At 38.8% G+C, this 17673-nt stretch overlaps 1 protein-coding gene across 1 annotated transcript; it reads left to right on the top strand.

Annotated features, from left to right (window-relative positions):
- The first annotated feature begins 6602 nt into the window (after positions 1-6602).
- Positions 6603-7154, top strand: LOC141641150 (protein FAR1-RELATED SEQUENCE 9-like). Its single transcript, XM_074449823.1, has one exon. The coding sequence runs from the start codon at positions 6603-6605 to the stop codon at positions 7152-7154; it is 552 nt and encodes a 183-aa protein (XP_074305924.1).
- Positions 7155-17673: the final 10519 nt, after the last annotated feature.

Here is a 17673-nt window from a genome sequence, read left to right as displayed (position 1 = left end):
GACAGCCAAAGCTGAGGGTTTACTCTCCTCACAATGTACTGCCACTCATCCAAGCCAGCGTCAGTCACCGCCTCGCTGAAAGACTGGATCTCCGAGATCAGCGTCATGCCCGCCGAGTCAATTTACTCCAACGTCTCTGGAAAAGCTGGGGGCTCGACGCCCGCCACCTCGATCTCCTACAAAACTCAAGTGGTTCATTATTTGCTAATCATTCATCATTTATTAGATCAATCAAAGACAAGTAAACTGTAAATATGCTTACCATGATCGGCCAGTACGCTAGCCTCCGGTGAACAAACTCAGAGTGCTGCTCACCTGGGAGAAGGAGGGCGTCATCGCTCGCGTTGACCAGGTCAGCTGCCACCTCAGCCTCTGAAGGCTCCCTAAACATCGTCCGTGGAGGGTCGATGGGAACCTTAAAAGTGTCACGAGAGCACTGCTGAGCCAAACGCTCACCCAAGTACCACAAATGCCCCATGGGTGTCGTCAACAGCAACCTACTCGAACTTCGGGGATGGAGAAGCTCAGCCACAAAGGCTGGAGTCCCAGAGTAGCTCTCCCAGGGCCTGGGCACCCACTAAAGCAATAAAACGAGGGGTCATTCCTATGATCATCAATAAATAAAGGGAAAATAAAATGAAGATCAAAGACACTTACGTTGTCTAACCCCAGGGCATTCACGCCCATCCAACAAACATCATAAGAAAACCGCTGGCTCTTCTGACGACACACTACCCAGTCCCTCAACACAGGGTACGCTCTCGGTACGTCCTCCGCCCTCATAGGCGCAAAGCCAGGGAAGTAAGAGTACACCCACGCCTGCAGGCAAAATAATAATGATTACAAATCGTTTTCTACAAAAATGATCTTTCATATTTTCAAGAAAGGTTCATACCTCTAAGAGGAGTCCAGGACCGACAGTGGCAAGAGAAGTCCCCTTCTCCATCAGCTCCGGACGGACCATGGCCCTCATATAGCGCGCAAGGACCACAAAACTAGGAGTAACCCAGTCCCAGCGACCTAGGCTACTCAAGTCGGAAAGAAACGGAAGAAGCTTCGTCGATAGCCTCTCGCCCTTGTCTTCGAAGTAAATCGAAGACAAGAACCACCAGAACCACAAATGGGCCTGCTGCTCAGCAGTACAACGTGGTGAAGGCACCATGTGTCCATCCATCTTCACTCTCGCCGGAACCCTACCACCGAAATATTCTATGATGTAGGTACTCGGCACCAAACCAGGAACCTGGGGCCGCACCCGCAGCCAGATTCCAGCCAACCAGACTCCTCGCCTTGGTCGAGTCTACTCTCATGGCTGCCAACGGCTACACCAATAGCTCCCCTCCACACGGCAGACCGGAGATAATGCCGTAGTCCTCCAAGGTGACCCCGATCTCTCCAAAAGGCATATGGAAAGTTAAGGTCGTGTCCCAGAACTAATCAAGAAAGGCTCGAATCAGGCTGAGGTTAGCCCGAATCTTCCTCTCCTTGATCTCCCCCCATCCTCGTACCAAGGCACCAAAGGCTCTCCGCTCGATGATAGCCTTCTCCTCCTCCGACAACTTCCCGAAGGTGTCTATCATCATTGTATAATCAAAGAAGGACCTCATATTCCCAGCCTCTTACGTCAATTCAAAAGAAAGCTTTCTTTAGCATAAAATGTGTAAGAAATAAATAGATAAGGGAATGACAAGCTGATGGCTTACCATGTTTATCCTCTGTCCTATACAACAGGTGGCTCTCCGCAGCCCAAATAAGATGTCTACCATCCCATTTCTCGGCCCACTCAGGCGCTCCTGCGAGCTGATAGCCGCCTCGTCCTACATTGTCCCTCCGCGGGGCCTCTTCTTCTATATCCTCCTCCATCTCCTGGGTCACTCCTGTAGTGGTAGAAGGGTCAAAGTCAGTGTCCATGGGGCCTATACCCGACGTAGAAGGAATATCCTCTGCAAAATCGAAGTAAACAAAGTGATGTTAAACACATTTTCAAGCATTTTTAAGCGTTTCAAGCATTTAAAAACGACCTTTCTAGCCATCTTCGGCCAAATTTTCCAAGCCCAACCACACATGTGGTAGGTTAAGTCAAGACGAGTCTAAATTCAAGCCTAGTTGCGGGTTTGATTTGAAAATTCGGCAGCATTTCACCACAATAACAATTCTGCCATACAAAAGTGTCCGGGAGAAGCTGCCACAAATTGAAAATCCGGTGTAACATAAAGTTTACCCATTACTCAAGGGTTCCAAAACATCAAGCTTCATCAAAAATGGACTAGCATAGGGGCATTTTCGAAGGGTTTTGCGGTTTAGCAAGAAACCGTCACATTTCGCGCTCAAATCCTTAATACTTGACGAAAACTCGAAAGAGATACATGGTTATGTTCCTAACATGATCAATTACTCATTTCTAATATCAATTTCATGAGACATATTCATTTGGGACAAAAGCCCCAAATTTTCGAACGAAATGGGTATATAAACCCTGATTTTTCGACTCAAATCAAAGCTCAAATGCAAAATAAAGCGAGTACAAGACGCATACCTCGAATAGTCATAATTTATGGCAAGTTTTGATCAAGTTTTGACGGAATTTGGTTGGAATTTGGTTGAGTTTTGTAAAGAAAATGAAATAAGTTTGTCGTTTGAAATGAAAACAAACACGGCATAAGTCGGGTTTTACCCAGACAGGGGTGAGTTCGGGAGAAGACGCAGCACTTGCTGCGCCTCTTCCAAGGGTCGCGATTTTTGCTGCATCTCTTCCTCAGTGAGTTTCCTCAGAGATTCATTAAAATTCGTTATAAGTTCGTTATTTGTCGGCCCGGGCCTCATGCGCCTTTTCCCCGACATCTTATCTTCAACATATGGCTCCTTTTTGGGCGTTCTCTTCGTCCGAATCGGCATTTTCTCTTCAACAGACTACAGAAAACCACGACATTTTGTTCCCCAGCGAGAATTCATGATCACTACATACAGTTCATGGGCTTCTCCTCTTTATTGGAATTTCGCTTGCGACGACCCGAGCGGATTTTTTCCTCAGCGATGCCAAGGGCGCTTCATTGTTGATTTATAATTTTCTCCTCAGCGGTGCCAAGGACGCGCCGTTGTCGACTCAACATATGATTCTTCCCCACGGAGTTTGAGATAAAATTCTCCCAAAAGAGTATTTGTACCTTCGAATCCTTCACCCAGGAGTGTCTCAGGTATGGTTTCTTCTTATGGCTGGCGAGCTTCCTTACGTAGCCTAATGGACTTTAAATGACCCTCCCTGATAGTCGATAGACTCTAAAATGTTCCCAACGATAGGTCCTTGGTTCAGACCCCTCGAGCCGCCTTGCATCGTCATGGTCGTCAGGTTGTAATCTTCAATTGACCTGATGGCTATACTTTAAATTTCGCCTTGTCCAAGCCTCAGTTAAAGTGGGGGCTCTGTAGATACCTCATTTCTACACCTCCCGCCAACCATCCAGTGATGATTGGGCCACATGTTTGATACGCGGAATGATTTATGACAGTCCGTAAGTTCATCGTCAAGTGATAGCTCAAACACTCAAGTCAACCCCTAGGTCAAAAACAGCTTCATTTTCTAAAAACCGTTTAAATGACGAGTCGGAGTATTCCGGAATGTTGTAGAATTCTCTAGATATTTATTCCTAATTAAAATTAATATTTTAATTAAATATCTACCGTAATATTGTGTTGCATGGAATAAGGAAGTGTAAATCTACCGAAAGTCCATAGTAAAACGCAGAAATCTTTCATGCCAAAGAGGAAACCGCTGGAGAAAAGACGCAACAAATGCTGCGCCTCTTCGAAGCAACGCAGTATTTTCTGTGCCCCTTCTCCAGTCCTCTTTTCGCATTTTCCAGAATATTTTTGAAATTTGTTTCCAAATCCGTGTCATTCCTAAACTCTTCCATATGTTTAGTATAAATAGAGGCCTTCGACCTCCATATTTGGCACACGAGTGTTCCGCCCTTTCTCTCTCTCACTTTGCATTCTAGACTACGCTATTGCCTTTTGACGCCTACGTGCTTGATCAATCAAACCACGTAAGCTCAGATCATTCTGAGTCCCATTCACGTTGCATAGACTGACCAACTTGACCAACTCCACCTTTAATCAACCTAATTAATCTACTAAATCCTCTAACGAGGGCACTTTCCATGCATATTCGAGCCGAGCAATCACTAAACGATAACTTTAGTTAATCTCGTTTCGTCAAATATGTAAGTCTAAGGTTGTAAATCCCATTTTATTATTGTACTTTTATGTTGTATCAATTAATGTGAATCACGTTTGAAAACCGATTTAAAATCCACCTTTTAAAACCGTTTTTACGAAACAGCAAAGGTTAGACGTCAAGAAGAAATGCAGCAGCAGCCGCGCCTTCATCAAGGATCGCAGCCTTGTTGCGCCTCTTCCAGAGGCTGCTTGCTGCTCTTGTTCTTGTTCTTGTTCTTCTTCCTCGGCTTCCTGCAAATTTCCTCCTTCTTTATTCTTTCATTCTCTTTTGTTCTCTTTGTTATTTCAGTATATAAATCATATTTTAACAATTCCCTTTTAATTACAATGCTTAATTTGTCCTTGATCCCGAGTAATTCAATACTTGCGGGTTTTCGCCGTTTTAATTCAAATCGATTCTTCGGGGTTTCGACTTGTTCATGTCGAGGTTCTAGAGTCCCAATTTGATACATAAGTTTACTTCTAAATCTTATTCGTCCAGTTTCGTCTTAATTTAACCTCAAGTTTTGTTTTTTTTTTGTATTTCCGACACGAGTTCATCATATAATCATAATCATGTAACCCGCTGTAATTTCCCGTTTTAATTCGTTTTATGACTTGCTCAGATACATATAATCGGTTAAAACACTTCAATTTAAGTCTAATATCGATAATCCATCTTAAATCTACCAACGAACAATAACAGTGTTGCGATTCTGACTTCACAGCTAGAACCCAGCTCTAGAACAAACGCATGAAGTGTTGCGCCTCTTCCAGAGGACGCAACAGATGCTGCACCTGTTCTGGGTTGGTCTCCACCTCTGAACTCTTTCTTGTTTTGACGTAGCTCCTAATTACGGTTTAAATCAAATATTATTCATATTATCACCTCTAATCTGACATATTTTCATATTTTAATTCTAATTTTATTTTTCTTTTATTTTCTTCTTTGAAATGCCGTCTTTGAGCGTGCTTTTGACGTAGATCAAATAAAGTGTGCAATTTTTGTAATTTTACTTATTGTAATTCATTTATCGTAATTATTATTATGCATGATTTAATTATATGACATTCACATGTATTGAATCTAACATTTACTTCGACCAAATTGTTTGCTAAAACACGTGTTAACCGACACAGTCTAAATGCACATGCTAGGATTAATCCATGTTTGTTGCATTGTATGCATTACATCGACGACATATCAAATATGAATAACTTCCCTAATCATTAGTAGCGGCCGCTATCGAGGCGGGCGGGATTAGGTATTCGAATTAAAGAACTTCCTGATACGTACCCGCACCCCTTACTCCAGTTATCTCTGGACATCCGTGTCCATTGGCATCTCGAGAGTTATTTTAGTCATAGAATGCTAAGGGTAACGAGTTCTTAGTGTTCATGTCATTACTTTGTGTCTTGACATGGCACGAGGTATTCGAACGGTTTCCAATTTTCCACAATAAATTGGTGGCGACTCCACAAATGCAGGCTTATTCAACCTTCCACCGGTTTCAACGCCTCACAAATTGGTAATGGCCTATGACGTGCTTTGGCAAACAAAAGTCCATTGGAAGAAGTGCCACCGCCTCAAAAGCACAACGCGCGGGTGCGCGTGGCGTGGGTGGCCCCTGTCCACATAAATGCAGTTCCAGGTGTGTTTGTATATCTTACTTTTGTGAAACTAGTTATTTATTTGGTGAATCTAGGGACACTATTTGCCATCTAGTTATTTATTTGGTGCTCTGTAACTTTATTCCCGGTATGGCAAGCGACATCTTTAATTTGGTTTAGTTTTTGAATGCTAGAGTTTATATTGTGAAACTAGTAGGTAATATTGTGAAACATGGACCTCATTATGTAAAACGTGGCCCTCAAATTTGTGAAATCATTTAGTTATTTTGTTGGTGAATCCAGGGACTTTATTCGTGAATTTAGGGACTGGTTTTCTGAATTTAGTTATTAAAACATGATCTTTACAATAGATAATGTGATTTTGTGACTTTCAGCCGTGTTCAAAAAAGCAAGACATCGCTTTTGCATGTGCAACATTATGAAGAAAGTAACAGACAAGGTTGGGAGCACAATTTGCAAAGAGACTGATTTCTTAAGCCGTCTTAACAATGTTGTCTGGAGCGAGGACTTGGAGCCTGAGGAATTTGAAGAGAATTGGGCTAAAGACATTAGCGAGTTCTCGTTAGAAGGAAATAAATGGTTGACTGACAAGTTTGCCGAACGAGACAAGTGGATACCCTCTTATTTCAGGAATGTGCCAAATGGGCAACATTTTAAACACCACACAAAGATCATTGAGTTCGAATAGCTTCTTCAAGAGATTTTAAAATAAATATGGGAATCTCGTAGAATTTTGGATGAGATTTGAGAGTGCCATGGACCAACAAAGGCACAATCTAAAGCTTCTTGAAGCACAGAGCAACAACTCAATGCCTGAAACCCTATTCGGGTCAAACTGGGAGGCCCATGCATTGAAGGTCTATACACATGAAGTGTTCTTTGAGTTCCAAGAGGAGTTTAAGTTTTCGGTAAATGCGTGTAGTGTTTGTGGATACACCCCACCAGATCCAGTAACTAACTTTGAAGTTTCAATTGTTGAGGACGCAAACAAGCGAAAGAGATATGCAGTTGAGTACAATAGGAGAACAATGGGTGTCAGTTGTACATGTAAATTGTTTAAAAGGAAAGGTATTTTATGCAACCACATCATTTGGATTTGCTCGGGAAATTTTAAGGAAATACCTGAGAAATACATTTTGCGTAGATGGAGTAAGAATGCACTCAGAAACCCGGTTTATGATTTGAACGGAAATCTTCTGGAAAAATACGATCCTACTGGTATAATAGTAAATTTGGAATGTCTCGGATGTGGTCTGAGATTTACGCAACTATTGGTATGCTCAAAAGAAAACAAGAGTTGGATCTGAGAGAGTTTGCCAAGCTAATTAAAGAATTCCGAGAGAAGTTGGAGCCAAACCTAAAGCCTTAGACCAAAGAACAAGAATTGGAGGTCCTTCTCAACTGTAAGGCTCCAAAAGAAGTCAAAATCTTACCACCGAAGGTCTCTAAAAACAAAGGTAGTGGTAAAAGGTTGGTGAGCAGCAAAAATAAGGCAATTATGAAGGCAAAAAATCGAAAAGGTTGTGTGCTAAGTGTAAACGCATGTCACACCATGATAAAAGAAATTGTCCAAATGAGTTTGCAGAGCATCCTCCTGAGAATCAAGTATGTATTATTCTACTCTTGTCTTTTAATTTTATTATTACTTGAAAATGCAACTCTTTTTTTTTCTTATATTAGTTATGTCCTTGTAATATTTGTCTACTAATTTTTTTTCAAAAAAAGTATCTAATTCAAGGTTTGATTCTTGACATAGGGAGACACATCGGAAGAAGAGGAAGAAGGGGAAGAAGAGGAAGAAGTCGAGAATGAAAAATGATGTAAATGAGTATTCTTAAGCAATGAGAATAGAGATGACGATTGAAGAAGACAAGTTTTAACTGCGTTTTATTTTGGCGTTGAACTTGAGCATTTGGTTAGACGTTTGGTTTTTACGTTGGTCAGTTGGTTTTGTTTAGCAAAGGAGTATTCTTTTACTTGGTGATTTTGTGATTCCTAGACCTTATTGTGTGAACCTTGAAGGTGAATTTGTGAATTGTACAAGAATGGTTGATATTTTGATTTAATAAATTTCTTTTTCTTAATTTGTGAATCCTGGAACTTATCTTGTGAAAGTGGAACATGAATTTGTGAAACTTTGTCATGAATAGTTGATCTTCACTTTAGAAGTTTCTATTTCTAATTTTGTGAATCCTGTAACTTATTATGTGAAACTGGAACATGAAATTGTGAAACTTGGTCATGAATAGTTGATCTTGACTTAAGATGTTTCTTTTACTTAATGTTGTGAATCTTAAAACTTATGTTGTGAAACTGGAACATAAAATTATGAATCTTGGACCTGAATGGTTGAAATCATTTCGTAGACTTTTAATTTCTTGTATCATTACATTTTCGGCTACTCATATACACAACTCTTCAAAGAGCGTTACACGAGATCATATACAAGACTAAAGACTAATCAATTCATGGTACCATTACAAACAAACAAGGTCATATGGCCGAATTTCACCATTTGGAATACTGAATACATCGACACAAGATATAGCCTGCTGAAGCAACGGACCTCCGCCATTGAACACATGTCCATCTGAGACAGATCATTTGCTTGCAAAAAGACTTTCACGTCATCAATGAAACACCTATACCATCAAAAACAAGTAACAATAAACTTAATTACAAAATGTTCACCCAAGTTATGAACAAATGGACTTTGCATCAATTTTATTACAAGGAAGTGTACCGTTTTAGTATTTTTATCCCATTTAAGAAGTTCCAATGTTATCTTCTTTCGATATTTCGGCAATTTCTGCAAAGAGTGACATATATTAATGAAACTAAACCATTTGAGATTTGATGAACGCATGAGACACAAAAGCATTATGGGATTGGGTACTTACTTTTGGTCAGAGAGGGACTATTACAAAAGGGGATCAAAACAGGATCAAATATGAAATTTTCGTACTCAATGAAACCAATCTAAAACACTAGGCCTTGCTCATCATGATAGCATATGAATCAAGTAGTTATCTAACATCACCGTAGACTCATAGAGGTGTGCTTGATATATTTAATATGTAGCAATGGTAAGCTAGGAGGCAAAACCCGTCAATTTATACCAGCAAAAACAAAAATATTCACTGTTGGTCCATAAATTTTCGTATACTAATGAATTTACCTCAAAATATTCACTGTTGCTCCATAAACTTTTATTGTCCAATGCACTCAACCATTTCAGCACAAACACTCCACAATCAAATAAAACTACACACAAAAACATTTATGAGCGCAACTTAAAAAAGAATAAAAACACAAATATAGCCTAAAAAACGAAGATACATGCTTACATACCATGTTGTTTGTTAAGGGACTTGAAGATTGACATGTCTGTTCATGTGCATCAATCACAAAGATTCAAATGCAGATGAACCACCCATAACAGATAAAACATTGTACAACTGAAAAGAAAAAGCCAATAAAAGATCAAAATATATTTTGGGTTATATTTTTAAGAGACTAAAGATAAATACTCTAAAATATTTGGGGAAAAAATCGTACAATCTCAATGGTTGTGTGGTTGTCAGGATCCGCACGTAAATCGGTGCTTGAGTCGAGGATGAAATTTAGTTTTTGCTTTAAATCGCAAACGCAAGTCCACCAATGCTGACACTTATCGGTACGCATAGGGATAAAAACCTGCAATAGTAAATGTACAAGACAAACCAATCAACAATACACATGAACGAAAATAAATAAAGAAGAAAATTAATTGCAGAAGAGGGATCTTTCCCCTTTTGTATATTGCTATCATCAAATGGAATGTAATCAGACTTCAGGTATTGACCCCAAATAGCTGGGTTGCGCTCGAGATTAATAGTCTGCATGTGACAAAAGTAGGACTAATTTCATAAACCAGAGCAACATTAAGAAAGCAAATAATTGAATATCAACATCTAAAGGATTTGAAGCTGACATATACTGTCGTTGGCAAGTAGAGGCTATATGTTCTACCCAGTGTGGACTTAACTCCAAACATATCAATCACCTACAAAATCATATTTGTTAGGAAAAAGAGACATTGAGTGAACAAAATGAAACTTGAGAAGAAAAAGGAAAGGAAAATGATACTTAGGCTACTTACCTGATCCATAACAAAGCCACGCGGTCCAAGGGTCTGCAAAGCATCTCTTGTGACTTCTATCCATGGAGTGGACACCATAGCGTCACTTAATTATTGAGGAAATGCAATTAGTCAATATATCTCTCACAATATAACTTTTTTCAAAACAAACAATTTAAAAATTCAAAGCAAAATCATTACAATTTTGTTTTCCTCGATTTGGATCTGCAAACATAATCCAGCAATTGCTGGTCAGTGTAAGGTAGTGGTCGAGACCCACTTCCATAATACGAAAATATAAGATTATTTAATCAACTGAAGTATTGAATAATGTAAAGGTTTCGCAAGAAAAACTTTATAATATTAAAAGAAGAAGGTTGTTACAGTGGTACACGACTCCATTCTAGTGCATCTTTTTTCACTCTATCTCTTAATAGGTTCTTATCACATGTAATAATGTGATGGCACACCCTTAATGCAAAATACTTGAGCCGAGTTTCCTATAAATGGAAAAAGGGGATCAATAATGTGTTTCAAACGTATACAAATTTCTGTTTATCAATGTATAAATAAAGAATAAATGTTGAAAAAGTAATCTTACAGTATTTATGGTTATTAGACAATCACTTTGGTTTCCTTTGTAATTCTCCAATATGTTCAATAAATAGAGGCCATTATCAATTTCACCAGAATTCAGAATTGATTTTGGGATAAACACTTCGGGGATCGTCCAAATAATACTTGTCACCGCTGGCATCTTTGGTTTAAGAAGCCGGGCGAGCCTGTCTTTTTGTATGAACAAAAGAGAAATTAGTCTTTTTTATCACAGGTATGAATAAACTTATTTTGTGAAACTTGTAAGGTCCGAGACTCTCAACACAGACACTAGCTAGGATTCATGTGAGCCATACATCTTAGTTTGTGAAACTTGGAGTGAAATGGTCAAGGACAATAAGCTACAAGAGCAAGAATTCAGTCCAACTAGTAGAGTCTAGTTTCACAATTTCACACCACAGGTTCACAAAATAAGATCTAGGATTCACAAAATAAAAGCCTACTTTCACAAAGTCAATTCAAATGTTCACAACCCTGCATTGTAAGATTCACAAATTATAAGTCCTATAATTTCTAATTAAACAAACAGCTCCAGAATAGAATGATAAGAGTGCTTTCTTGTAACCTAAGATTCACAAACCTTAAGTGTAGGATTCACAAAATAAAGTCCTACTTTCACAAAGTCGATTCCTAGTAGAATCACAATAACACACATTTTCCTAAGCAAAATGGAAACAATAGACGTACCACAGATTTTATAAAACAAGAATAATCAACATATGTGCCTTTCATAGGATGGATGATTTGTATTTTGCTACTGTTAGTTCTTATGTCGATACAAATCAAGAATGGTGGGCATGAGGCGGAGACTATTGGAGCGCAAACCCGAAAAAAAGAACAAAAGTTCACTGAATTAAAAAGACAAAAATGCAGTGAATAAAAAAGACAAAAATGAACTTAAGTTGAAATATAAGCAGACCAAAATCAAAGACTTACTAGTTGCACTCCAGAAACATCAACATTGTCGAGACACTGGAAAAAAATAAGATCATGTGTGAGTAACGATTATAAGTCAACAACGTGTAAAATAGACTTGGAGAATTAGATAAAGTAGAGAGTATAAAATGTAAAAAAAGACTAGGATTATAGTAAAGGGTAATAAGACTAACACTTTCATTGGAATACGGCACAAATAAATGAGAAGGGGAACTCCGGGATCTGAATCTCTCACTACTATTTAATATCTCACAATAAACATTTACGACATGAGAAGATATCCGATCGCCTTCAGCCACACTCTTCAATTAGCTCCTTGTCAAAGTCTGACATTGAGTTTGGAAAAGAATCTCCGTTTCATCATATGCTTCGCCAAATATGAAATCTAATACTTGTTTCTCAGCTCGATTCAAATACCTAATAATATTAAGATTTCTTTGCAGATAGGGAGATCGGTAAACTTTCGCTGGAACTACATCCCTCCTCTTACAACGAACTGGAACATCGTCTTTAATTTGCAATGGAGATAAAGGAAATGGGATTGCAGCGGTAGTTGGGGTTTTGCAAGGAACACTAGCAATCGACAAATGACGTGGCGATCGACGAATGTAGACATTACTAACAGATGGTTTATTGAGTGTTGAAACAATTGGAGTATCTGGTAGTACAATAAGATTATGATGATCAAGAGTTGTGTTCTGTACCACAGAAGTAGGAGGAGTAGGAGTAACTGCTAGAACAATACTTGTGGGATCAGTGACGTCATTGACAAGAGGAACGTCATCCACAACAGCATTGACAGGAGAGGATGATAAATCATTACAAATGAGATCTGTGTTCCCTACCACAGGAATACGAAGAGTAGGAGTAGTTGTGGGCTCTATGGGCTCATTGATAGGATGGACGACATCCACAGTAGCATAAGAAGATGTGGCAGGTTCAGGTTGAGAAGATTTTGCAGGTTCAGGTTGAAACAATAAATGGTCATGAACTGGTAGGAGCCTAAAGGATGGGTATTCTGGATTTAGTGGTGAATGATGTGGCTGTATTGGTTGCAAAGCTTCACCCATCGTATCCCATGCCTCCAAAAAATCAGCCTCAGACCACCCCCAAAAATTTTCCACATTCTCTCCACCTTTCTCTACATTCTCTTGAATATTTTCAACCACTATCTCAATAATATTATCCTCCACAATGTCCGGGACCTTTTCCTCATTCTTCACATCCTCCACATTTTCCGCATCATCCTCTTGTTGGGATGACTTAAAACCTTCTGCCATACCGTCTACAGCTGCAACTAGTTTCTTCATTGTTGTTGTGGAAGGTAGTTTGCAGGGAGCTTGACTAGCAGGTGATTTGTAGTCCATAAAAGCTTGAGCCATTGCCTTTGCATAATGCACAAGTTTATGAATAAACTCACTAGTGCCTGCACTTTCATTCCCAGGTAGAGGTAAAATGACAGCTTCAACTTCAGATACTTCTTCAACAGTATCTTGAATTGTTGACTCGGAAGACTGGCCAAGCTCAATCTTTGGAAGACACAACTGTGAATGATGTGGAATATGGTGGTTGATCACCATTGGAGGCTCAATAGAACCCCTACCGAAATATTTTTCATCACCATGTTTGAAATTCAATTCCTCTTTTATGCGCATGGATATTGCTTCTTTTGTCCAAGTCGACAGTGTTGGAAACTGTCGACTCACTAGCCGTGATTTAAATACACAGCGATCTAGGTAAATGAAAACCAAGACGATAATTGGTCCACCAAACCAATTTTCGTTCAGCTTCTTGGTCTCGAACTCCTCCTTTTGCCAATACTGAACTTGGTCAGCCAATTTGCTTTTGATGAAAGTGCACCAGTTAAGTTCGGAGATGCAATCAGGGTTTGACAAACTTTTAAGAAGTATTAGGCTTGCCCTATTGCCTATGACACCACCTAAAAGAGCAGAGAATATATAGATGATGAAGTTTCGCTTGATATCATCACCACCATCTCTTTGTGATAGTAGCTTGATCAGGATGTCTTTCACCTCAATTGCATATTGACTTTTGAATTTTTCCAAAAGAGACAGATATTCAGGGCACTTATCTCCCATTTTTACTTCAACAACAATTTGTGGACCCATTGGTATTCCCGTGCAAAGATGTATATCTTCCTCAAAAACAGGAAGTTTCCAATCAAACAACGATCCTTTTAAGGGGTCATAATTTGAAACTAGCCAATAAGCTAAGTTTCTGGGAACAAGATCGGTTTTAAGGAGTAAGAGGCCGCCAAAGCTCATTTGTTTGATGACTTCTATCTGTTTTTCAGAAGGTGGACTCGTCTCATGGTTGATAAAATTGTAAAAACCAGAAGGAGACATCCGAGTCCTCAACACAGGCAGTCTGTCTTTGTAAATTCTTTTCTTTTTTGTAGCTGGTTCAGAGAGTGGTTCAGTAGCTTTAGTAGGTGCTTCAGTAGCATCAGTAAGTGGTTCAACACGTCGTGCAACATGTCACTTCATACTGGCTTGCTTCCTACTACTGAGTAAAGCCTGTAACACCCCAATCTACCAAAGAGCCTCAACAAGACCTTTCCTAGTAGATAAGGACGTTACCATCTCGGTTGCCCGAGGAACACTAATAATCAAATGTCGATAAAAGAACAATTATATTAAATTAGAAGTGATTAAACAAAACAAAAGATACAACTCATGATATCTATCAACTATGTGAAACTATCTCTGCCATGACTCGTGATAGACTCATCCCTCCAAGCACCCAGCTATGATCCAGACATCAACCTGCTAAGACCGACTGCTCACCATAGTGGATCACGGCAGACACAACACAAGAAGACAACACAACAACACCACACAAGGTCAGTAACTGAAGGAACACACATAAAAGTCGACACAACAAGACATGACAACATACACATACCACCTCCTCCAATCACCCACATACCTCTGACTTCCCGAAGGTCCAGTCCTGCCAGTTTACCAATCGCAACCAGTAATCCACGCCGCTAGTGGGGGACCGCAGCCGTACCCACCTAATCCCCGCTCATCTAATCCGAGCGATAATCCATGTTCCTTAATGTACACATCCCCTCTTGTGGCAGGTTCCACAGAGGGCGAATCAAGGGCATAAAGCCACTCCTGCAAGTGACTCCACTCAGCCGAGGGCGCACCTCGCGAACCAAGGACAAACAAACAACAATGACCAGCTACAACCAATCCATACTACCAACAACGATACCAAAACCAATATACAATACAATCGACATACTAAACAACCAATAGTACTGAGTAGGAAACCTACCTCTAGCAAACCACAGCGATTTCGCACACAACCATAAGACAACAAGCAACCACCATAACCATCTATAACAATAGTATAACCATCTATTACTACTACCATAATCACAAACCAAACCAAGGAAGACGATGATGATGATGATGATGACAATATACCTATACATAACATTCCGGCGACAAGGCCGCTACTCGAGTCAAGCTTCCCATCCCCAAGGTTTATCCACTCTCAAAAGCTCCAACAAGAAGAATCATGGTGAAGGAGAAAGGATATGACGGCATCTAGGTTTAGGAGAAGAGGTAAAGAAATGATTTATGTTTCACGATATCCCGATTTATACTTCCTTGCTGAACTCCCGTTACTCGATCAAGTAAGCAACCTACTCGATCGAGTGGCCTCTACTCGATCGAGTGACTAAGCTACGCGATCGAGTAGCCTCCGCTAGATCGAGTTACCAGAACTCAAAAGGGTTATAACGTCACAAGGTTAGCTCGTAAGGTTTCCGAAGGTCTAGATAGGCGTCTAAGGTCAGTCAATGATGGTCAACGGGTCTCTAAAAAGGACGGGTATTACAGTCTTCCCCCCTTAAAAAGAACTTTGTCCTCGAAGTTTAACTCATCCTCCCCCACGACACAAGGTAAAAGGAAATTAAGGCAACTTACAACCATCCACCCCTACTAGGACAAGCACAACCATTCGTATATACCACTCCACTATAAACGCTCAACACCCATCATCATCATCATCATCTACCTTAGCACACATCATTCAGTATGACTTCCTATCAAGTCATCAACATACATTATACGCGAGAACAAACCAACACAACCGTTACTTCCACTTACTACCCAGATTCTATCATTGCACGATTCCCTACCTCACAAACTAACTACCTGATAGAGCTATCCCGTTTACTCATCCAACAACTAGTTATCCACAACAATTAATTACCAATCATCAAAACATAGTAAATTATCTACCACTTATACAACAAGCAAGTTAATGTTCATTTTAAATCAACTCCACAGCATTAATATTACTCCTATAAATCATTTATATTACTCAACAATGTAACAAGTCAATTACTTAACAACTTTGCTAAACAAAAGGTTAATCAACTCGGAAATGAAATAAAATAATACGATGAATTTTACCAAAAATTGCCAACAATTATTCAACAATTACTAACAATTTCTCAAAACAACTACTCAAAATGTTATAAGGTTGTCATAATTTGTCATTTTCCCATGCGACATTACTCTTCCCCTCTTAAAAGGAACTTCGTCCCTGAAATTCACCTTCAAGACGAACTATAACCATTCCACGAGATGATGAATTTTATTTAATATTGACATTACAAAATAATTATATTATGCGTTGAGACTAACAGCTAACATGGTATTACATAGATAGGACTTTTGCATATTAAGACCATATAAAAAGTGGATAACACAATTACTTAGGTGGAATATTCCGTCATCCAATTATTATACATGAACACCGAGAAACTCCTTCAGTGGTATTACCCAACACAATAAGTTGTAAATTCAAGACCGCAACAAGAACTATAACCACCGTTTAATATGGTACTTCAAGCAATTCAATTAAGCATCCAAAACGGGTGAAAATAATGAAACCATACTTATATTATATAAATGGCATTTGCAACATGACGACGTGCTTACCAACAATGACAATGGAACTTATTATCAACAAGGTACTTATGCATGATGTCCATAAACAATTTATAACGAAACAACCGATATACAGGGTCACTCGATCGAGCTAAGGAGCAACTCGATCGAGTTGACGCTACTCGATCGAGTTCATCAGCTACTCGATCGAGTATGTCGAGTCCAGTAGGCATTTCTAATCCACATACGCAGTTACTCAATCGAGTGAGGGGCACTCGATCGAGTAACCACAGGTCAAATTTTCCCAAGAAATTGTTGGATTATGTGTCCTCGACAATAATGCGATCACATGTTTAAATCTCATAGTAAGAATACGTGAGGGAAAGTAATATTTTATTGTCAATTGATCCGCATTAATCGGTAATGATTGGCTGACTAGAGTTTGACATTACTGTCGTGTGACGGTGGTGATCAGTTGATCCCTTAAGGTCATACCTCTAGGGTAACATTCTTAATTGATTAATTAATTAATTGTATGTTGATACAAGTTAATTAATTCCTTAATTGAAAAAAATTTATTTATAAGAGAGAGTTTTATATCTTATTGTAATGTGATTAAATAAGATTTAATTTAGTAATTTGAAAATTATATTACTAAATTGATTATTGTTTACGAAACAATTTGAGATTGTAATTACAAAATGTTGCAGATTAAATTAACATGACCCATTTTAAATACTTGTAATCAAGAATTACTAGTCAATTTATTAAATATAATTTATTTATTGAAAAATGATATTTAATTAGTTAAATATGCATTAAAATTAATTAGGACATGTAACATGTTACATGACCTACCAAATTACATTTTACAATTGACAAAGTTAAAATGAAGGTCTTCTAATATGAGGAAAATCGGTTTTAAAGTGGGTGTTTATGGCTTTATGGTTTATTGTTTTTAATTAAGAAACATAATCATGACTACCCTAAACTAGACCTACATCTAACCTTTCTTGTGAAGACAAAAAGCAAATTGAGAAGAGAAATTTTGGCTCCCAATGTGTGCAAAAACCGGTGCCCATGTGAGACATGTAGTTTTCTTTTTACTCATTCTAATTCTCATTACCACATCTCTCTTCCTCTCTCATAAAAATTGGGTTTTTATGCATATAATTTGTTCTAAAATTACTAATATTATTATCCCGTTACTAGTAGTAGTAA

The sequence above is a fragment of the Silene latifolia genome, chromosome 2, assembly GCF_048544455.1.
Source record: "Silene latifolia isolate original U9 population chromosome 2, ASM4854445v1, whole genome shotgun sequence".
Taxonomy (NCBI): Eukaryota; Viridiplantae; Streptophyta; class Magnoliopsida; order Caryophyllales; family Caryophyllaceae; genus Silene; species Silene latifolia.
The sequence above is the reverse complement of the archived record's forward strand: the minus strand, read 5'-3'. Positions and strand labels throughout refer to the sequence as shown.

Bases quoted from the DNA above. Each gene is read 5' to 3' on its own strand.
- LOC141641150 (XM_074449823.1), top strand. From the start codon at position 6,603: ATGGACCAACAAAGGCACAATCTAAAGCTTCTTGAAGCACAGAGCAAC.